The sequence below is a fragment of the Arachis hypogaea genome, chromosome 12 (genome assembly GCF_003086295.3).
Source record: "Arachis hypogaea cultivar Tifrunner chromosome 12, arahy.Tifrunner.gnm2.J5K5, whole genome shotgun sequence".
Lineage (NCBI taxonomy): Eukaryota > Viridiplantae > Streptophyta > Magnoliopsida > Fabales > Fabaceae > Arachis > Arachis hypogaea.
Genome location: NC_092047.1, coordinates 20748053 through 20771059, shown reverse-complemented (window position 1 = coordinate 20771059; position 23007 = coordinate 20748053). Strand labels below are relative to the sequence as shown.

Genomic DNA, 23007 nt, shown 5'->3' with positions numbered 1-23007 from the left:
TGTTCTAATTTGTGATTTTAGCATGGTTCTAAAAATTGAACCGAATTGACTGGTTCAATCGAAAATTGGTCACTTGACCGATTCAGTTCAAATAAAAAATTATTGACAAAAAATCGGTGAAAGAATCGGTTAAATTGACGGTTAATTAGTGAACCAATTGAACCGTTCGATTTTTTTAAAGATTTCCGATTTTTAAAATTGTATATAAAAGAAAAAATAAAACCCCCCTTCTCTGACTTCCCAAACTGCACTGTACCCCTTGCTAAACCCTATCAGAGACAACGACTCCAGCCACCACCACCAGTAGCTGCCACTCGCCCTCTTCTCGCTGTGGAATTTCTGTTCAGACACATCGCACGTCGCTCGCGTCGCCCACCTCACCTTCGCACGTCGCTCATCTTGTCGCTCGCCTCTTTGGTCACCTCGCCGTTGCTCACCTCATCGGTAAGCACTCCTCGGCTCCTCCCTCACTAGCGACTGCTTGCTGCTTGCTTTCTTCAGTGCTTCGTCAGTTTTATTTTTAAAAATTTTATTGATTTATTCTTCAATCTTCAATGCTTCTTCAGTGCTTCTTCTCTCGGTTGTTTGTCACGCAACCAGCGTAGGTCACCTCACCCGCGTCCCTCTCCTTGATACTTCACGGTTCGTCTACTTTGTCTCTGTCACTGGTTCGCCGCCCAAATCGCCTCTCTGCTCGCCTCTCAGTTCTCCGCCACGAGTGATAATGTGTTGCCGTTTGCTTCTTCGAGGTCGTCGACGGTAAGCTCCTCGCCTCCAACCTTTCGTTCTTCCCTGACTCCCTATATCATCGCCGTGGGTTCTTCAGTTACTGTTAAATTAATTTTGGGTTCATCTTTTTTTTCCATTAATTTTAAGATTGTGAGCTGAGTTTGTGTTCTGAGCTTGGAATTGGATTATTTATTTAATTTGTTGAATGCTGGTGTGATTTTGAATTCAATTTAATTTGAATGGAATTGGATTCAATTTAGTTTTTGTTGCTGATATGTTTTCAGTTTAATTTGGAGTCAAAAGTCAGAAAATGTTGTTGATTAATGGATTAGAATCCCCAAAACTAAATATGGATATATGCTTTGGCTCTCTTATATTCAGCAGATTTAGAAATTTGTAATTGAATTAAACTTTGTTTTGTGTTACAATTGTATGATGTTTGGTTTGAGGATTTTTACTATTCAGTAAATAGAAATGATGCTCTTATTAAAAGTTGGAAAAATAGACAAAAGTATACTCGGATTTTCACACGATAGATGTACCCTCAAATTTTTTAATGAGTCATTTGTACACACCAATATAAAATTCCGTTGTCAATTCTACCCTTATGTGGCCCGAGTAATTTTTTCGGCGGTGGTGGAGGCCAAGTGGTACGGTATTGTGTGATGTGGCCATTTTAAGTGACATAGTGGAAAATAAAATTATTACATTGTTAAATTTGGTAGAAATAAATATAAGAGAAGGACATAATGGAACCATTGTTCATTCTCTTTCTTCTCCAATTCCTTCGAACCCTAAGAACCCTAAACAGAGAGTGGAAAAAATTGGGGCTTCATTCTCTTTATTTTCCTCTATAGATCTTATCCCTAAGCAAACATACTTATTAACCCTTGATTAATCCTATCAATTGTCTGCAACATCTTCATTTCTTCTACCTTTCAGTTGCTTTCTTCTGCAGACCTCCATTTTCTTTCTTCACTTTGCTCTTGAATCCCACAATCTTTTTCAGTATCAACAACTTCATCAGCCCAAATAAAATAATCACACCTCAATTCAACCTTCTTGCATCAAGAATCCGACGACAATTTCAACCATTTCACATAAGATTCACAGCATTTGTCATCATAAACAAAATCAGAATTTACATACCTCCCATAACGGACAACGAAGAAACAATCTTCTAGGGTTCCACTCTGTAGCAGACTCAAGCACCATTGCGTCAAATCCATGTAGACACTTGCTATTGTTGTAGTCGAACTTTTTTTTCTTCCAATTCTTTGGCGCAGAAGACGAGCCACCACAACCACTGGCACAAGCATGAGGTATATTCTTCCTTCGATGAGAGTGTGACATTTTGATACATTAGAGTTTACAAACCCCTAATACTAGACAGGAAAATGATCTACAGAGGAACATGAAGAAAATGAAGCCCCAATTTTTTCACCCTCTGTTAGGGTTCTTAGGGTTTGAAGGAATTGGAGAAGGAAGAGGATGAATAGTGGTTCCATTATGCCCTTTTCATATATTTATTTTAACAAAATTTAATAATGTAAAAATTCTATTTTTCATTGTGTCACCTAAAATGGCCACATCACACAATACCGTGCCACCTGGCCTCCACCATCGCCTGAAAAATTACTCAGGTCACGAAAGAGTAGAATTGACAACAGAGTTTTATATAGGTGTGTACAAATGACTCATTAAAAAATTGGGGATACATCTGTCCACCGTGTGAAGATCCGGGTGTACTTTTGTCTATTTTTCCTTAAAAGTTTTTGAATACTTGATTATTAGAAGTTATTGTTAAACTTTTTGTTCCGAATTTTTGTCGCTGATGTGGTGACTATTATTGCTAACTACTTGATTTGAACTTAGAAATCAATTAAAAAAATTTTTATTTTGTAAATTTTTAGTGATAAATTATGAACATTATGAAATTTTGAAATAAAAGATTATTGAATTTGAATATCTGAAATTATATATTGAATTTTTAATAATTTTATTGTATATTTAATTAAACCGGATCAATCATTATTCGACCCCGGTTAGATCATTGAACCATTGAACTTGTCACTTGACGGTTCAATGATCGGTTCGGTTCTTGTAACCTTGGATTTTAGCACACTTAGATACGATTAGATGATTAAAACAAGATAATTTTTTGAATTAATTGAAAAACTGAAAAAACCGAATTGGTTTGGTTTGGTTTGGTTTGACTCGGTAAAAAAATTGAACCAAACTGAACCGAAGAATTAATATGAAATTGTATCGGATGAAAATCGGACCGGACCGGCCAGTCAAACCGGTTCAACTGAGAACCGGCAAAGAAAACGGTCCGGTCCAGTGTGTAAACCTACAAAATCAAAAACCGCTTAAAAATCGTTGAACCGGCCAGTTACCGGCAGGTCGGACCGGACCGGAACCCGGCCAGTTTACAGAAAACGACGTCGTTTCCTTCCTTGAAAGGCAGAAAGCACGCGTTATCCCCAATGTTCTGAAAACCGGACCGGACCGGCCGGTCGGACCGATTTAACCGTGAACCGACTGTATTAACGGTCCGGTCAGGCATATAAAACCGACAATAAAAAAACCAACTAAAAACCGTTGAACCGGATGAGAACCGGCCGGTCAGACTGAACCGGAACCCGGCCGGTTTACACAAAAAGGGAAGCTCCTTCGTTTCTTTTCTCCCGTTCTCCCTTTCTTTCTTTCAATCAGAGAAATCACAAACCTAACCACAAAACCCTAGCACTGTAAGCCTACACCACCGCCACAAGGAGGGGCATACTGCTGCCGTCCGTCGCACTCAAAGCTCGCCATCCGTCATCTAGCTTCCCTCGTGCTCGAAGTCTTCAACCCCTGTTCGCTGTCACCGATCGCGGTTGCTTCCTCGAGCTCGGCGTCCGTCGTCTTTGTCTGCTCAGCCACGCTTCTGTCGCCGTTTGTTTGCCGTTCACGTTCGCGTCTTCGTTCGCGTTCTTCGCCGTTCGCGTTCGCTCGTCGTTCACCGTTCGCGTTCGTCTGGAAGCCACGTTGCTCTGCTTCAAACTCTGCAACCAACCCGCGTGCTCCACTCGTCGAACTGCTCTCTGTTGTCCCCGCCGTGAGTTCCCTAAACCAGCCACCAGACAATACACTCACACAACAGACAACACCAATACTCTTCTTCAAACTCTGCAACTTCTGATTTCTACTACAATAAGTAATTATTTGATTTGGTAGTGGTTTGGATTTTTTCATAGATTAAATTAAAGTTACAATAGTTTTGTTCTCTTCTCTATCACATTGAAATTAAGCTTTGGATTCTCTTATTTCATTTTAATTTTACCGCACTCAACATGTTTGATGAAATGCTTTAACCATATTTCTGATTGGTTTTATAATTTCTAGCTTTTATAATTTCTCAGTCAAGGTTAGTGGTCTGAACTCTGAAATTTCAAATTACTCAAATATGCAATTTCTGAAATTAGGGATTTGTGAATCTGAACTCTGAAGTTAGTGATTGATTTCTGATATGTTACTGATTCTGTTCTAATATGTGCTTTTGTTACTGATTTGTTACTGATTCTGAAATTGAGTAATGGATTTGTTTCTGAAATTGAGTAATGGATTTGTTACTGATTCTGTTCTATGGTCTTATGGATGATTATTGGATTTCTAGCCGTTCTGTTGCTGTTTTTAATTTGGATTATGGTTTATTGAATTTAGTTATGGATGAAAGTATTAATCAAGAAGCAGTTGCTTATAATGCCTGTTTGAGTAATAATTCGTTTGCCAATCCTCCTAATTCAAATGATTCTGCTAATCCTAATCCACCTAGTTCGAATAATAGTCAGTCACAAGGTTCTAATTTATGGATTTTGATGATTGATAAATCTTCATGTTGGTTTTTAATATTTATGTATTTCTTTTTACTATTTAACTTTTGAGATTGTATTTTGATAAGATCACACTTTGTTGTTGAATGCTAATTTTTGTTGTTGAATGCCCTGTTTGTTGCTGAATGATAATTTTTGTTGCTGAATGCTGAATGCTGTTGGTACTGGTGTTTTTGCTGCTGAATGTCCTGCTGTTTTTATTTCTTTGTTTGTTGCTGAATGTTGGTGGCAGAATTTAGATATGCTCATCTTGATAATTTTTTGATTTTTCAATGTGCTATGGCTAGTCTTTAATTTTGTATCTGGTTATGGATACTTCTTTGTTTTGTAGTTACTGGTTTTGCTTTGATTTGTAGTTGCTGGCTCCTAATTATTGCTGGTTTTGCTGGCTTTGTTTGTTGCTGAATGTTGGTGGCAGAATTTAGATATGGTCATGTTGATAATTTTTTGATTTTTCATTGTGCTGTGGCTGGTCTTTAATTTTGTTTTAACTAATAAAACTTTTTATTAATTTCAGTTTTGGATAATAGTATTAATCAAATAGAGATTAATAAAACTTTTATTAATTTCGAATGATGCTGCTAATCCTAATCCTAATCCACCGAAGCAAATTTGCAACAAGTTCTTGTGGATTTTGATGATTGATAAATCATGATGTTGGAATTTAATATTTAGATATGTTTTTTTACTATTTAATTTTTGAGTTTGTATTTTGATAAGATCATGTAGATTAGGTTGATGATATTTTATGTAGTGTTTTAAATTTCGAAGATATTTTAAGATTTATATTATACTGTAATTATATTTTAGGATGTTTATTTATAATTTATTTATTATTTTATTCTAGAACGGTTTTTCCGGTTGAACCACTGGTTGGACCGGTTAGACCAATAAACCAGTGAACCAGTGACTAGAACGGTTCGATGACCGGTCCGGTTTTCAAAACCTTGGTTATCCCCCATTCCCCCTTCTCCAACTCCTTCCTTCAGCAAAGAGCAAATTGCGCTAGCCTCCACCAAAGAAAGCAAACCCTAGCCTCCACCAATAGTTGTCGCCGTCTGTCGGAGTGAGAGACTGCTGCCGCCGTCCATCGCATTCAAGAACTTCTGTCTTCGTGCTCTCGGGCCTCTCGCCGGATCCTCCACGTTGGGTGCTCGCATCTCGCCGTTCTCCTCTGTGCTCGGCTGCTCGCGCCTCCCTCCGCCAGTGAGTGCTCGAGCTGTGCGTGTTGGTTGCTGCTCGTCGTCCGTGGTTGTCTCTGCTCGATTCTGCCTCCCAGTCTCACTCGAGTCTTGTCTCAGTCACTGGCATCTCGTGGTTCGTCTGTCTCGTTGCCGGCGGCAGAAGCAACTCGTGGGGTTGTCTCTTGCTTCGTCGCCTTCCGTGGGGTGGTCGCCGACTCGCCGTCGACCGTTGGTGAGTCCCTGCACCATCCTTCCCTGTTCTCTCTTTTTCAGATTTCCCTTCTCCCTGTATTTTTGCATGTTGCTGAATTGCTAATCAAATTTGCCTTGTTGCTAATCTAAATGTTACTGTAAATTGGGACTTTACTTGGATTTGTTAAATTTGTTGCTGTAACTTTTGTGGCTGAATTTGTTGCTTCTTAGTCACAGAATCAGAACAGAATACTTAGTTAGTGCTTGGTTGATTGGCTTTGCTCACTGATTGTATTTGATGATAAATTTTAAATTGATAACTTTTAAATTTTAAATTTGCACTGCCTGTTACTGATTCACTGTTCCTTCATTACTTTTTGTTGTTGTTAATCATTGTGATGAGCTTTATTAAAATTGGGTTGAAAACTGTTGAATCTTTTTTCATTTTTCATTGTTCTTAACTTCTGTTCTTATTAAAAAACTTGCTATTGGTGATCTTTTGATTTATTATATGCTTCATGTTTTTAATTTCACTCTGCTTCTAGGCTTTGAAATCAATTTATGATAACTGTGATGCAATTATTTAGTTGGATATCGGATGTAATTATTGAGTTCAAGAGATTGAGTTTTTGATTTGCAAGGTGATTTTTGGTTAATTTTTTATTTAATTTGGTAATGGTGTTTATGATTGGGGTTATTTCAATGCATATTTGTATCTGTGTTATTAGTCAAAGTCATGTCAAGGCCATGCAAATTTATTCAATGTAGTTAAGCATTACTTGCCTAGTCCAGTATCTATGCTCTCTGGTTCCCTAGAGTAAACATTTTGTGAATTCATGAATATTATAATGTTTCTTGGAGACAAATTCACAGGGGGAGCATTGTATAATCTCATGTTAACAAAGAGACAAAAATTCACCTCACTACACTACATAATCATGCATCTAAGCTCATATCTATTTCCAGTTAGTTTGTAGTTTTGTACATATCATCGTAAAAGAAAAAATAACATTGGTTACAATTGTTTGCTGAAAATGTGAACTTAAGTCGTGAAAGTTGTTTGTATAATGTGAGATCTCAATGAATAAGTAGCTTTGCATTGTATTCAATGATTATGTTGTTTGAATGATAGTGTTGTCATGAGACAAAAAATAGGTTGAGTTATATTTTAGGATGTTTATTTATAATTTATTTATTATTTTATTTTAAAACGGTTTTTTCGGTTAAACTACGGTTAGACCGGTTGGACCAATAAACCAATGAACCAGTAACTAAAACGGTTCGATGACCGGTCCGGTTCTCAGAACCTTGCTTAGAATATTAGCTGAACTTCCAGTACCAGACTCTGACGTGGAAACTTGGAAATGGTTGGATAATCTCTTTGAAGAATTTCAAAGAGCCAGAGAGACAAAAAAGAGGAATAGGGCCGCACACCTAGTTTGGAGCTATAGAAAGCTCGAAACTTGCTAGTCAGCCGCTGTCACCCATCGAAGAAGCTCGTTTCGCCATGAATGCATCTGAAGAAGCTTGATTAGTTCTAGTGTTTTGATGATGGATAAGCTCATCTGTTTTGTGATTGTTAGAAACTATCATATCGTGAAAATTCCCATTTTTAACGTTGCTGTTGTTCTCTTTAGCTTATATTTAATTGCTAATTAAATAAAATAACCTATCTTTAGAAAAAAATTATGAACATTAAATTATTTATTTAGAATTTAAGAACAAAAAATTTCTATGGGAAATCATGCATAATGGGATCCCAGTTTGGCAGGAGCGCTCAATTGAAAAATCTACAGTGTTATGAATCTGTTTTTTTGGTAATTTTATGATTCTATCAGTTTGGAATGAAACAAGTTATTTCAATATTTCTTAGTTTGATTATGAATATCATGGCTTGTTTTGGTTTTATCTGGTGATTTTTTTTTCTTCTTTTGGTTATTTATTTATTTAGGGTTAGTCTCTTAATCAAGGAGTAGTGCATACTTGAAAGAAATGAATCCATTTCATTTTCAGTATGTGCCACCACCTCATCCTCTTGGACCTCCTCAGTTTCCAATGTTACCTCCTGATCCACCAAATTCAAGTTCATTTTGGCAAAACCGAAATGTTTGTGAACGCCTCAGAGAATTGCAGGACACTCTTAATCTTGCAAAGGCAATGTATGTTTTTATTTTGGCTTCATATATTACTTTCACTTTTTTAAACTTAATGTTTCTCCAAAATTAATAGCTTTTATGCTGTAAGCTAGTTAATTATATTCTTATCAAAATTATAAACTTGCTGTTTTTCTTAGGCAAAAGGAGCTAGAGATGTTGATGATGATCAAAGATGGTAAAGTGTCTTTAGAAGATGTGAAACATGGATCTAATGAACCTTACCTGCCTGGTTTTCTAGAATGTTTGCAAGACAGAAGGGTTAATATAGAATCCCAAGAATCGTTGGCAGTTGAAGCAGCTAATTATTTGATGTCAAAGCTAAGATCTCAGCTGGAGCCATTCAGATATGTTGCGGATGAAGCAAGTCCATGGGAGGAGAAATCTGCGGCTGCAAGGTTTGCGAATAAAGTGTACAAATCCAAAAGAAATAAGCGCTGGCGGAAGAAGAAAAGGAAGCGTATTGCAGAAATGCTGGCAAAGGTTACTTTTTCTTTGTTTTTGTGAGATATTTTCATTGCCCTTTTATTGTAGCCGTTTCTTGAAACCTGTTTCTATGTTTGGCTCTTTGGTCCTTTCTTTATCAAAAAATAAAAAATATAGGAGCAGGAGGAATTTTATTGCATTGACCGAGAAGCTGATGAATGGAGAGCAAGGGAGATTTCTAAGGATGTTGCAAACTGCAAGGTATTGATGTTTTTGCCTGCATACTTTTTACTTTGAATTTGCTAGTGAGCTTTTGCTGTTGCAAGGCTAAAGAGGAAAAGCATGTCTGCTGTCTGCATGAATTAATTTATGCCAAAATATGAATCACATGATTCTCAAAAACAGATATATGATTGCGGTCTTTGGCAAAATTCAAGGATTAATCGGTGGCTTGGTGGCTATATATGAATGGCTAGAAATTTAACTTCTCAATTTTTTACTTTTATATATATATATATTTTTTATGTTTTTCAAATCCTCATTACACATAATTATAGTCAACATGTTGCTACAATATTATTTATATGCTATTTTTCAGGATTAAGAGAGCAGCTAAGTTGTAAAACTTTCAGTTCATAATATTTCCAATAACATATTTCTGTGTATTGCTTCAAATTGTTTACATGCTATATGCTATTGCTTCTTTTGCTGCTATTTTTTCTTTATTAGTTTCTTAGTGAGATGTGAGAAATGGTGAAATTGAGTAATTGTGTAATCTGTTTGCACATTTGATTAGTATAGATATATTATCAGTTGCTTCAGTTTGAACTGCAATTTATACATGTCTTAGGGATGTCTAAAACATGTCTTTTGCAGGTGGAAAAGATGAAGGAAATTGCTAAGATTAAAGCCAAAGAAGAGAAGAGGAAATTAGAGGCTGAGGTAAACTTCCTTTTCGTACAAATGACTGGTAAATCATTGTTAAATTGTGGTTTATGTTAACTTTGAATAACTTGTCAAATGTTCTATAGAATTCACCAATGTTATGTGATGACTTTTATATCTCGTGTCTACTGACTACCTAAGTTATGTGAATCCTTTCCATCATGCTAGGCTCCTTAGCAGTTTACCATCATGTTCTGTTCTTTTGTCCTGTAGTTCCTTTTCATGTTGTTGTCTTTGTCAAAGGCATCCATTGCCTCTTTCTTTGCCACAAGTCCAATTTTTTACTTTCGAATCTTTTGTAGAAATTTCCCCATCTAGCTGTATGTTTATTCTATCAACATGAATCATTTTATTTTTTATCCCACACTACTTACTCCATACTTTTGGGTGTTGATTGATTTTGTTACATTACATTATTTCACATCACAGCTTGAAATGCTCTTGGTTGTGGAGAAGCTTCAAGAATTACGCTCCATAAGGATTCAAAAGTTGAAAAAACAAGGTGACTGAAGTGTAATATAAATGTGTGTGTGTATATATATATATATATATAATGTAACATTCAGTTTCTTTCATACTTGACGCGACCTTGGTTCTTTACAAATTATGCAGGCCATTTTCTTCCTGAGGAGGATGACAAGTTTCTTGAGAGAGTTCAGGCTGCAGTGGAAGAAGAGGAGCGTGAAGCTTTGGCTGCAGCGGAAACAGTTGCTGCTAAAGATGCGATAGCAACTGCTGAAGAATCCAGGAAAGCTAGCAAAAATCAAGGGATGCTCTCAAAAGAAAGTAGCACTGACACTAAAGTTGAGGAGAACAAAGAGAAAACGGTTGATAAGGTGCCTGAAGAGGGATCTGATGCTGTTGAGTATAAATCCAGTAAAATTGCTTCAGAAGGACAGAGTAGTGGAGGAACATATGATCCTTTGGCAAATTTACCTATTGAGTTCTATCATTATTATCATGGCAGCAACAATGACATGGGAACGCTTATTGAGGTATTTTCAACTACTTTATCATCAAATTTTTAATTCTTAATGCATATTACCTTTTCTTCTTTATCTCTTCAGAATTTGTATGTTATCAGTTGAATTCTTTAGTAGTGAAGACTGCTACTTTTACTTCATTGATACACTAATAGCCTAATAATACTATTTCCCCCCTTTTTACGTGCTTAAATTTAATCCATTCATACATTCATTTTGATTTATTGATTATTAAGAATTTTTTCTGAATGATCTCATGCAGGTTAGAAGAGGGTGGGATGCCTATATCAGACCAGGAGGAAGGTAAGAAATAAGAAAAAAAATGAAGCTTTTCTGCTAATTCTTCATTATTTGGGTTAATTTGGTTGGTATACCCTTAAAATTAAGGGATGATATCAATTTAATTCCACGCATAAATCTCATCCAAAAAAAGAATTTACACTTATGTTTAACATGTTAACTCTGTATTTCACTAATCTGTTTTTAACCCCTTTTTGTTTTGGTGCCCCACTTCGAACAGCCGCATACCAGGGCACTGGGTTCAACCTCCTCCTCCAGCCAACGAGATATGGGCTTCTTACTTGGTCAAACCCAAATGATTGCTAATTCATTGCCAATTTTGTGTAAAAATTTCAGATGATTAGTGTTGTTTTGCTACCTATGAAGTATGAACTGTGTTCATGACCAGCCAGGTATTAATGTGTGGGTGAAATGTATATTGTAGTAATCTTTTGTATGCAACCAATCATTTGTAAGTATTTTATTCAAATCAAAGACCATAGCATAATATTGTTGAATATACAGTAAATAAATGAAAAAATAATTTCAGAATCATTTTTCAAAATTGCAGAGGTGATGCAATCTGATGAAAAGTTGTATTATTCCTTCTTCACTGCCATTTATATCAAATGTTTTTTTGGGACGTGGAATGGTGTACCAAAATTAAATACAAACTATCGGCTAAATTAGTTGCACACACTCGAGGAATGGTTTAATCTCTGAATTTTTTTTTCACTTGAAGCGGTAAAGTGGAAAGGAGAAAAAGGTATAAGGATCGTGAAAGAAGAACGAGAGATTTGTATTAGGTTAAGTGCAAAAAGGATAAGGATGAAGAGGTGCTGGCTCAAGAGGAGAAGATTAATAAAAGGTGGAAGATCTACTTCTACGAGTTATTTAATGAAGGACAGAAGACTCTTCCAAGTCTTGGTCGGTTATGTACAAGGAAAGAATATCAAAATTTTGACTACTATCGAAGGATTTGAGACTTCGAAGTAAAAAAGGTTCTAAAGCAGATGAAAAATGGCAGGGTAGTAGGACTTGATAATATTCCGATTGAGGTTTGGAAGGGTTTTGGAGGGAAAAGCATCAACTGGTTAACCAAGTTTTTTAATGAGATTTTAAAGTCAAAGAAGATGCCTGATGAGTGGAGAAAAAACACCTTGGTACCTATCTACAAGAATAAGGGGATATACAAAGTTGCAAAAACTATAGAGGGATCAAGCTCATGAGTCATACCATGAAGTTATGGGAAATGGTGATAGAACGGAAGTTGAGAAAAGAGACACAAGTAAAAGAAAATCAATTTGGATTTATGACAGGCAGATCCACCACCGAAGCGATATACCTGTTAAGAAGGATGATGGAGAGGTATCGTAGTAATAAAAGGGATCTACATATGGTGTTTATTGATTTGGAAAAAGCATACGATAGGATGTCAAAGGAAGTCTTATGGAAGGTTTTAGAAAAGAGGAAAGTAAAGATAACATATATTCGTACAATTAAAGACATGTATGATGGGGTCACAACTAGTGTGAAGACCTAAGGTGGTGTGACAAAGGAATTTTCTATTAGTATAGGATTATGCCAGGGATCATCCTTAAGTCCATATCTTTTCACATTAGTCTTGGAAGTACTCACAGAGCACATCCAAGAGCCCGTGTCATCGTGCATGCTTTTTGCCGATGATATCGTCCTTATGGGAGAGTCAAGGGAAGACCTAAATAAAAAGTTGGACTTAAGAAGAGAAGCTTTAGAAGTATATGGTCTGCGCATAAGCCGTAGCAAGACGGAATATATGGAATGTAAGTTCAGTCTGAGAAGGGAAAACCCTAATATAGAGGTGAAGATTAGAGAAAATATCCTACCAAAAGTTAAAAGTTTTAAGTATCTTAGATGCATCATACAGGATAATGGAGAGATTGAACATGATGTAAATCATAGGATCCAAGCAGGTTGGTCAAAATGGCGGAGTGCATCTGGTTTTATATGCGACAAAAAAGTGCCTTTAAAATTTAAAGGTAAATTCTATCGCACTACTATAAGACCGGCTATACTTTATGGTACAGAGTGTTGGGCGGCCAAAGGAGAGCACGAACATAAGTTGAATGTGACAGAGATGAAGATGTTGAGATGGATGAGTGGTCATATGCAATTGGATAAAATAAGGAACGAAGATATAAGGGAGAGAGTTGGAGTAGCACCCATTGTGGAAAAGATGGTTGAATCGCATCTCAGGTGGTTTGGACATGTGAGAAGAAAACCGACAGAACACCCAGTCGGGAGGGTGGATGAGATGGAAGATGGACAAGGGATGAAAAACAGAGGAAGACCTAAGAAGACTATCCATGAGGTGGTCAAACGAGATTTACATTTAAACGGTCTCTTTGTAGACATGATACATGACAGAACACAATGACTGTCGTTTGATTCATGTAGCCGACCCCACCTAGTGAGACAAGGCTTTGTTGTTGTTGTTGAAGCGGTAAAGTGGAATTTTTCATTATATATTTCATAAGTGGTACGTGGGTTGCAAATAAAAAACATATCTATTTATCTATTTTTAATATGATAAAAATTTATATACATTAATTTTTATGTGAAATTGATATTTAAGAATCGTTAGATGGTTTGATAAGTTTAATTAAATTATCATCTACGGTTCTTAATTATAAATTTTATATGAAGATAAATTGCAGATAAGTTTTTATGATTAGATAAAATTTTGACAATGTAAAATTTTTAAACTTTATAGCCAAAATTTTGGTGTAACTGTCGTCTCCTCTTTGATTTTTACTGTTGGTCTCTTCATTTTTAATTTCATTCTCATTCTCGTTAATTCATTCTTTGATTCCTCCTTAATATCATTATCTATATCAATAAGGATATTCATAAAATCTATCTGAAAAAAAAGGCAAAAACGGTAGAACAAGTAATAATTTATAAGAGGTTTTTTTAACGATTTAAGATGTATGTTAGTGAATATATTAAGTGATTGTATAAAAATATCATTTGTAGAGCGTAATATCATAAAAAATACGGTAACAATATTTAATTTTCTATTATACAATCTCAACAAAAATCATTCTAAAAACAAACATAATTAAGATAGATCAGGCATTAATATCTAATGTATTATTTCCACACATTAATATAATTATTTTTTTATTTTCTAAAAATATGTATTGTTAGAGGTAATAATTAGTCCTTAATCATTTAAAGATAAATAATTGATATGCGAAATAAAATTCAAATCTTTCATACATAATCAGAATTTCAATTAAATTTTTAAAATCTTTTGATATATATTGATTTAAAAAAAAATTAAATCAACTTACATTACACCGCTACATTAGAATTATCATGAATGATGACTAATTAAGCAAGTAGTTAGAGATATATGGGTACAAAGATCAAGAAATAACTAGAACACGAGACAAGAGTAACTTGGCTAATAGTTTAATTTTAATTGGTTAATATATGTGCCGAAAAGTTTGAAAAGTCAAATAAGGTAAAAAAAAAAAAAAAAATCATGCAAAAGGTACATCCACAAGTTTCTTACGGCCAATACTTACGAATAGTTTATTATCTACAAGGTTTTAGAAAGTGTTTTAACTGTAAGTTGGGACCTGATTTGGTACTCTCAAATTATTTGGAGTTTTAGTGTTCTTTAATTAAAAATAAGAGAAAAAATTTGTTTGGAGTTTTAGTGCTTCTTAATTAAAAAGAAAGAGAAGAATCATCGTTTAATTATTAAGGAAAGAGAAAAGAATCAGCATTAAATTTTATTTGGGTTAAATTTTTTGTTTTAATTTAAATTTATTTTATTTTTAGATTGATATTAAATTATTATAAAATTATGATAAAAATAAAAATTTAAAAGAATTAAAAGGATATTTTTTTTTGGTGACTAATTAAAAGGATATAATACTCTTATTATTCTAAAATTTTTTTATTTAAACAAACATATTCGTATTATTTTAAATTAATATGAATAAATTTATTTAAAATTTTTAAATTTTAAATAAATATATTCATCTTATTTTAAATAAACGTTCTCGTATTATTTTTTAAAGCGGTTAAACATGTTTTTTAAATATCTTAACAAAAGAGATAAATATATGAAATCTTTTAAATTAATAATATTAAAGTGTATATATAAATACATAATATCTGAAAAGATTAATAAATCTTACCTAAAAAATATAGTTAGAGATATTTTTTGCTTAAGATAATAAAAGTAATACGAATAGAAAATCACGAAGGAGATGTAACGTTGAACAAGACACCGGTAACGGTGGTGAACAACGGTAATAGATTTGGTTAGAAGTGAGATTTAAGAAAGAGAGTTATGAGGTAAAATAAATATAAAAAATTTTTTAATTTAAAGTAGAAGAGGTAAAATAAATATAAAAAAAATAAAAATTTTAACTGCAAAAAACTAATTTAAAAATAAAAATATATAAAGTATTAATTTATTAAATAATTAAAAACTTTGTACACGGTTGATTCACCAAACTATTAGGAAGTATTGTAAACGTAATATTAAAAATAATGAGTATATTAATTTTTTAATTTATAATTAACAAATTTATATAATTTTTTTTTAAATCGAATAAATATAATTAATCATATGAATATAATAATATGAATACATTTATTTTTATTAAATTAAATTAAGTTATTAATGAAATTATATTTATTTAACTTTTAATTTAAAAATTTTATAATTTAAAATTTTAAATTATGTAAATAAAATTAGATTAAATAAAAATTAAAATATATCGATTTAGATCGTACTGGAATGAGTTTATGAAATTCTAAAATAAAATAAATCTTAAAAGATAAAAATAAAAAAATTGTTATGGAAAACAATAATTTTTTTATTTTATTTCAATAAAAAAATTAACACTAATAAAACACTAATTAAAAAAATGTTGCTTAATAAATAAAGATGGGAGATTAATATTTTATTATTTTTATTTAAAAATATAATTTTATGTTAGTGTTAATTTTTTAAATATTAACTTTTTAAAAAAATATAATTTGTTGGCATTAATTGTTTGATGATGTTATCAATATATAATAAAGGCTCTATTAATAAAATACCTATTAAAAAATTGTGTCAACATATATTACAATATTAATAATGTAAAGGAGTTTCAAAACTCCAAACATAAAGGGAATATTGTAACATCCACCCTGTAAATTGTATTGCAAATCACCGCCTACGACATTTATAAATAAGCCAGGTGATAGTTATATGCTTGTAATGTGTGTTCCATATAATGAGAAAGGTCATGAATTAAACCTCTTTTATTATTTTTTTAAAGTGTTAGTGAGTTTGAGAGATAAAAGATATGGTGGTGTTATTTATGTGAGTTAGAGATTTTGGGACTAATAAATTATTTGGTCATAGAGTTAGTATGACAAATATTTTTAATGTTGTGTGGTTTGGTCCTAAATTAAATGGAAAAGTTGATTATAATTATTGGGAGACTTTGATGTCTACCTATTTGAAGGTTTAAGACCTGTGAAATTTTATTGAACTAGTTTGCAAGAAGGAGCAGATGCTGCCCAATAGAAGAGAGATCAATTAGCGCTGTCTCAAATTCACCAAGGTGTAAATTATACGGTGTTTGACAAAATAACAAATGCCAAAAGTGCAAAAGAAGTATGGAACATGTTGGAACTGTCATACAAAGACGTAGATAAAGTCCAAAAAGTAAAGCTACAGTCTTTACGAAGAGAATATGAAAGTTATGAGATGTCTAGTTTAGAAACTGTTAAGCAATATTTTACTCATGTTACAGATCTTATCAATAACATGAGAGTTTATGAAGAAGACATGCTCGATAGTAAAGTGGTGGAAAAAATTCTTCGCACCATGCCGATAAAGTATGATCATGTGGTGACTACAATACTAGAGTCCCACGATATGGATACCATGATGATTGTAGAGTTGCAAAGAACCATAAAAAGCCACATCAGCAGAATATTGGAGAAGTAAAAAGAATCAATCAAAGAAGTCATGAAAAGTCGGGTGAATTTAAACAATGTTGCATAATCAAGCCGTACATAAGAAGAATGAGGTCAAGGTTTTAATTTTCAAAGTAGAAGTAGAGGAAGTTTTAGAGGAAGAGTTCGCAAAAATTATAACCATGGAAGTTATAATAATTTTACATTGCCTAATCAAGGAAAGGTGGAACAAATTTCAGACATGCCAACCGAAAAGAGGTCGAGGCAATTTTTATCAAGAACGAACCAATTTCAACTGCTTTTATTATGAAGATATAGACACAAAGCAGCAGATTGCATATTTAAAATGATGAATAATAATCAAGCACACATTGTAGAAAATCAGCATCAAAATATTGATGATAATCCGGTACTCAAACTTTATTTTTTACAAGTAATTCATGTTTTAAAAATGGAAATATATGGTACTTGGATAATGCTTGCAGTAATCATATGTCTGGTAGAAAAGAATTATTTTTTTCACTAGATGATTTAGTTAAACTATTATTGAAGTTTGGTAATAGTACAAAGATCACTATTGAAGAAAAAGAACAAATGCCAATTAGATTGAAGGAAGGTTCTCTGAGTTATATTTTTGATATTTTGTATGCTCTTGAACTTTATTACAATTTACTGAGTATGGAACATTTATCTGAGAAGGGATGTAAGATGATAACATATCGTGGATATTGCACTGTATTTGACAACAATGGAAGGTTTATAGATAAAGTAAATATGACTTCAAATAGAATGTTTTCATTAAAAATTCAACATGTTAATCCCTCTTGCATGAGTTTTGTGATATTTGATGATAACTGGCTGTGGCATATGAGGTTTGAACATTTTCATTTTTCTGGCCTGAACTATCTGTTAAGAAAAGAACTTGGTCTACCACGAATTCATATTCCTAATTGTGTTTGTGAGCTTTGTCAATTAGAAAAGAAGCACAGAGATTCATTCCCTACAGGAAAGTCATGTAGAGCTAGAAGATTACTTAAAATTATGCATTCAGATCTTTGTTCTGTTAAAGTTTCAAGCAATAGTGGTAGCAGATACTTTATCACTTTTATTGATGATTTTAGTATATATACATAGGTATACTTTTTGAAGCAGAAATCAGAAGCATGTAATATCTTCAAGACATTCAAGGTATTTGTCGAAAAATAAAGTAGTTGTAAAATTAAAATTTTTAGAACAGACAGAGGGACAGAATATCTTGCATGTTCAGATTACTTTAAGCAACATGGAATTCAACACCAACTAACAATCATATATACTCCTTAATGGAGTTGCTAAAAGAAAGAACAGAACCATCATGAATATGGTCAGATGCATGCTCAAGTCAAAATGAATGCCTAAAGAGTGTTGGGCAGAAGCAGCCGCAATAGCAGTTCATATTTTGAACAGGTGTCCAACAAAGAGTGTTCGTGTTAAGACTCCAGAAGAAGTTTGGAGTGGAAAGCGGCCTTCCCTTCATCATTTCAAAGTATTTGAGTGTATTGCTTATGCCCATGTTCTAGGTCAATTAAGAAAAAAGTTAGATAATAAAGGCAAGAAGTGTATCTTTATCAGCTATAGCACAGACTCAAAGATACACAAGTTGTACAATCCAAAAACAAAGAAGGTGATCATCAACAGAGACGTGACATTTGATGAGAAAGACATGTGGGACTGGAGAACAAAGACAGAAAAGCAACCGATTGTAATTTCAAATACGTGTGATGAAGTAGAAAAACGCAACCTAACACAATTGAACAACCAAAATTATCTAGAAGACCTCAAAGAGAGTGGAGATTACCTACTAGATTAGCATATTATAAAGTTGGCAATGACAACGATCCGTCCGATGAAAAAATCATAAATTTTGCTCTATTTTCATATTTTGAGCCATTGAACTTTGAAGAAACCTTAGAGACAATTAGAAGAAAGCAATGGATGAGGAGATTCATGCCATTAAAAAGAATGACACATGGTAGCTGGCAGATTTACCAGCAAATAAGAAGCCGATTGGAGTAAAGTGGGTTTACAAAACTAAATATAAATCCAATGGTGAAGTTGATCATTTCAAAGCAAGATTAGTTGCTAAGGAATACAAACAAAAGCCAGGTATCGATTACTTTGAAGTATTTGCTCCTGTTGCTAGATTAGACAATATCCGTATGATTATTTCACTCTCGGTTCAAAATAAGTAGAAGATACATCAAATAGATGTAAAGTCTGTATTTCTAAATGAAACTTTAGAAGAAGAAGTGTATGTTAAGCAACTTATAGGATATGAAATTCCAGGAGAAGAAGATAAAGTTTACAGGTTGAAAAAAACTTTGTACGGATTAAATCACGTACTAAGAGCGTGATACAAGAAGATTGATTCTTATTTTGCTAAGAATGGTTTCAGAAGATGTCCATTTGAGCATACTCTTTACATCAAGTTTACCGAATATGAAGATATCTTGATCGTGTGTCTTTATGTTGATGATTTAATTTTTATTGGTAACAATTTGATAATTGTAGAATTCAGGGAGGCTATACTAAAATACTTTGAAATGACAGATATGTGTTTGATGTCTTACTTTTAGATGAAGCATTCAAAACCAGTTCCTACTCCAGTCGAAGAAAAGTTTAAGTTGTTAAGAGAAGATAAAGAAAGAACAGTAAATCTCACTTATTACAAAAGTTTGATTGAAAGTCTAAGGTACTTGACTGCGATTAGACCAGATATCGTGTTTGGAGTTGATTTTCTTAGTAGTTTTATAGAGGAGCCTTGTACCCACCATTTGTAAGCGACAAAAAGAATTCTTCGATATATCAAATGTACTTTAAATGATGGTATTTTTTATGAAAATACTAATGAAGTAAATCTTGTCGGCTACACTGATAGTGATTGGGTTGGAGAAATTGAAACAAGAAAAGGTACGTCGAAATTTCATTTCATCTTGATTTTGATACAATTTTATGGTCACAAAAAAACAACCAGTAATAGCACTCTCTATAGCAGAAACAAAATACATAGCAGCAGCAAGTTGTGCAACGCAAACAGTTTGGCTAAGAAGAATTCTTGAGTAATTAAATGAGAAATAAAATACTCTAACAACGATATTTTGTGATAACAAGTCGGTTATTACACTTTGTAAAAATTTAATGTTTTATAAAATCAGAGAGTTGGCAAATAAAAAAGAAATTATGATCAAGTACTGATTTACCGAAGAATAAGTTGCATATTTATTTATAAAGTTATTAAAAATCGAAATATTTTATAAGTTAAAAAAGATGTTAGAAATAATCAATTATGCAAGTTTGATTTAAGGAAGATAATGTTGATTAAAAAAAATTTAAATCAACTTGTATTACATAGCCACATTAGAATTATCATGAATGATTACTAATTAAGCAAGTAGTCAGAGGTGTATAGATACAAAGATAAAAAAAATAACTAGAACACATGAGACAAGAGCAACTTGTTAATAGTTCAATTTTAATTGGTTGATATATGTGCTGAAAAGTTTGAAAAGTCAAAGAAGGTAAAAGAAATCATGCAAGAGGAACACCCACAAACTTCTTATTGCCAATACTTAGGAATAGTTTATTATTTACAAGGTTTTAAAAAGTGTTTTAGCTCCAAGTTGTATTGTAAATAACCGCCTATGATATCTATAAATAGGTGGTAGTTATATGCTTCTAATGTGTGTTCCATATAATAAAATGGGATACTACACAACCATGTAATCATATAATCAAGTTGGTCCAACATTAAAAAAATCCAATACCATTAAATAAAACGTGAAATACACGCGCCCAATACACATGAAATCGCTCAACGCTTCTTCTCCCCCACGCTTCTTCTTCTTCTTCTTCTTCTTCTTCTTCTTCTTCTTCTCACGCTCGTTTACGCACGGAGCGTCTTCTTCTTCTTCGCCTTCTTCTTCGCGTTCCTCTTTCTCCTCCTGCTCCTCCTTTTTTGCGTTCCTTCTTCTTCACGTGTTTTCTCCTTATCATCATTCTTTTGTTGTTGTTGTTGTGCTGTATTTTTTTGTCTTTTCTTCCTTCTCTCTCTGGTGAAGAAGCAGTAGAAGGTGAGGAAGAAGAGTTTTGAATAGTGCAGAATGAACCGAACACAACACTCATAGTGAACCGAACATAGTACTCATGGTGAACCAAAAATAATACAATTGTATAGTACTGAGTGAACGAAACATATCCATTATATAAAATCAAATTCAAACAGCTTTCTGCAGAATGAACCGAACACAGTACTCATGGTGAACCGAAAACAATACAATTGTATAGTACTGAGTGAACGAAACATAATCCATTATATAAAATCAAATTCAAATAATTCTGCCTACAATTTACATATTATCAATTTAATTCAATTCAATTCAGTACACCTCCGTCCATTTAATTCAATTCAAAATAGCAATTGCATTCCATTCAATTCGATTCAAAATTGAATAATTCAAACTTTGTCAGTTTGATTCATTTCAGAAGAGTAATCCAAATCGCTCTCCTGTTTACCAAAAAATTATGAACCCCTAAACACGAAAACCAGAACCCTGAACACTGAACCCTGAACCTATAAACCCTAAATCCCTAAAACCCTAAAACCTAAACCCTAAATCCTACACCCTAAAACCTAAACCCTAAACCCTGAACCCAAACCCTGAACTCTGAACTCTGAACCCTAAATGCTAAACCCTAAACCCTAAATCCTGAACCCTACCGTAAACCCTAAATCCCTAAAACCATAAACCCTGAACCCTAAACCCTAGACCCCTAAACCCTAAACCCTCAACCATGAACACGGTGAACCGAAATTAATACACAGGGTGAACTGAAAGTTTGAAACACACTGAATCCCTGTACACTGAACCCTGAACTCATAAACCCTAAACCCTGAAACCCTATCGTCATTCTTTTGTTATTGTTGCTGTTGTATTTTTTTATCTTTTCCTCCTTCTCTCTCTGGTGAAGAAGCAGTAGAAGGTGAGGAAGAAGAATTTTGAATAGTGCAGAATGAACCGAATACAGTACTCATGGTAAACCGAAATCTTAGTTATGGTGAACCGAAATCTTAATTACGGTGAAACAATTATATTGTGCTTAGGGAAGAAAACAGAACATATTGGTCTAATTTTTGTTAGACTCCTTTCTGCGGACCGAACTGAAAACATGAAAGTGATGAACCACCTCTTTAGTACTTATCGAACCGAAAAGTTACTCACATTTACTTAGAGAGGAAGAAGAGTTTTGAATAGTGCAGAATGAACCGAACACAGTACTCATGGTGAACCGAAATTTTAGTTATGGTGAACCGAAATCTTAATTACGGTGAAACATTTATATAGTGCTTAGAGAAGAAAACAGAACATATTGGTCTAATTTTTGTTAGACTCCTTTCTACGGACCGAACCGAAAATATGAAAGTGATGAACCACCTCTTTAGTACTTACCGAACCGAAAAGTTACTCACATCTACTCTACTACTCACAATTACTGACACTCACAATTACTCACAGTTACATATTATCAATTCAATTGAATTCAATTTAGATGTAGATCACCTCAGTCCATTCAATTCACTTCAAATAAAATTAAAAATTTCATTCCATTAAATTTGATTCAGAATCAATAATCCAAACCTCATCAAATTGATGCGTTTGAGAAGAATCATCAAAATCGCACTCATTCAACTGATTTGAAGTTGATTCATTCATTGTTTCAATTCAAAAGTGCAGATCGAAGAAAAAAACGAAGAAGATGATGAACGACAAAGATAATTGCGTTGAATCAATCCAGATCTATAATGCAGAGAAGAAAAACGCGAAAGAGGAGAACAACGAATTTAATTAGGTTGAAGAAGAAGAAGAAGAAAAAGAAGAAGAAGAAGAAGAAGAAGAAAGAGGTTTATGTTGTATGAAAAAGTTTACGTTGAGAAACGTTGATAACGCAAAATAAAGATTCGTTATATAGGTTATAAGAGGCGCGTGTAAAATAAATGGGAATATGGGGCGTGGAATAAAAATTACTTGGATATCATCCATGTAATTTTTACATGAATGTAGAACTTCTCCTATTTGAAATGTACCTCGAATCTAAGCATGCATATTAATAAATAAAAAATTCTTCAAAATAAATCAAGATATCTTAAATTTCTTTTTTAAAATAAAAAAAAGCAACGCAACAAAATATGCAAAGAACCGTTGAAGCAAAAAATGTCCCATTCATA

The 23007-nt window shown here is 33.3% G+C and overlaps 1 protein-coding gene across 2 annotated transcripts; it reads left to right on the top strand.

Annotated features, from left to right (window-relative positions):
- Positions 1-233: 233 nt before the first annotated feature.
- On the top strand, positions 234-11339 carry LOC112727104 (U11/U12 small nuclear ribonucleoprotein 59 kDa protein-like). Of its 2 annotated transcripts, none has more exons than XM_072208983.1 (10): positions 234-444; positions 567-759; positions 7997-8142; positions 8277-8619; positions 8740-8823; positions 9439-9504; positions 9937-10009; positions 10120-10502; positions 10753-10793; positions 11011-11339. In XM_072208983.1, the coding sequence occupies exons 3-10, from the start codon at positions 8039-8041 to the stop codon at positions 11087-11089; spliced, it is 1173 nt and encodes a 390-aa protein (XP_072065084.1). In that variant the 5' UTR covers positions 234-444; positions 567-759; positions 7997-8038; the 3' UTR covers positions 11090-11339. The 2 variants fall into 2 exon arrangements, with proteins under 2 accessions (XP_072065084.1, XP_025632520.1); XM_025776735.3 differs by having other exon boundaries at positions 7935-8142.
- The last annotated feature ends 11668 nt before the right edge of the window (positions 11340-23007 follow it).

Excerpts from the sequence above, each read along its gene's own strand:
- LOC112727104 (XM_025776735.3), top strand. The coding sequence starts at position 7,976 with ATGAATCCATTTCATTTTCAGTATGTGCCACCACCTCATCCTCTTGGA. Across the intron at positions 8,620-8,739 it reads TTGCAGAAATGCTGGCAAAG|GAGCAGGAGGAATTTTATTG; the intron begins GTTACTTTTTCT and ends TAAAAAATATAG. Across the intron at positions 10,010-10,119 it reads TCAAAAGTTGAAAAAACAAG|GCCATTTTCTTCCTGAGGAG; the intron begins GTGACTGAAGTG and ends CAAATTATGCAG.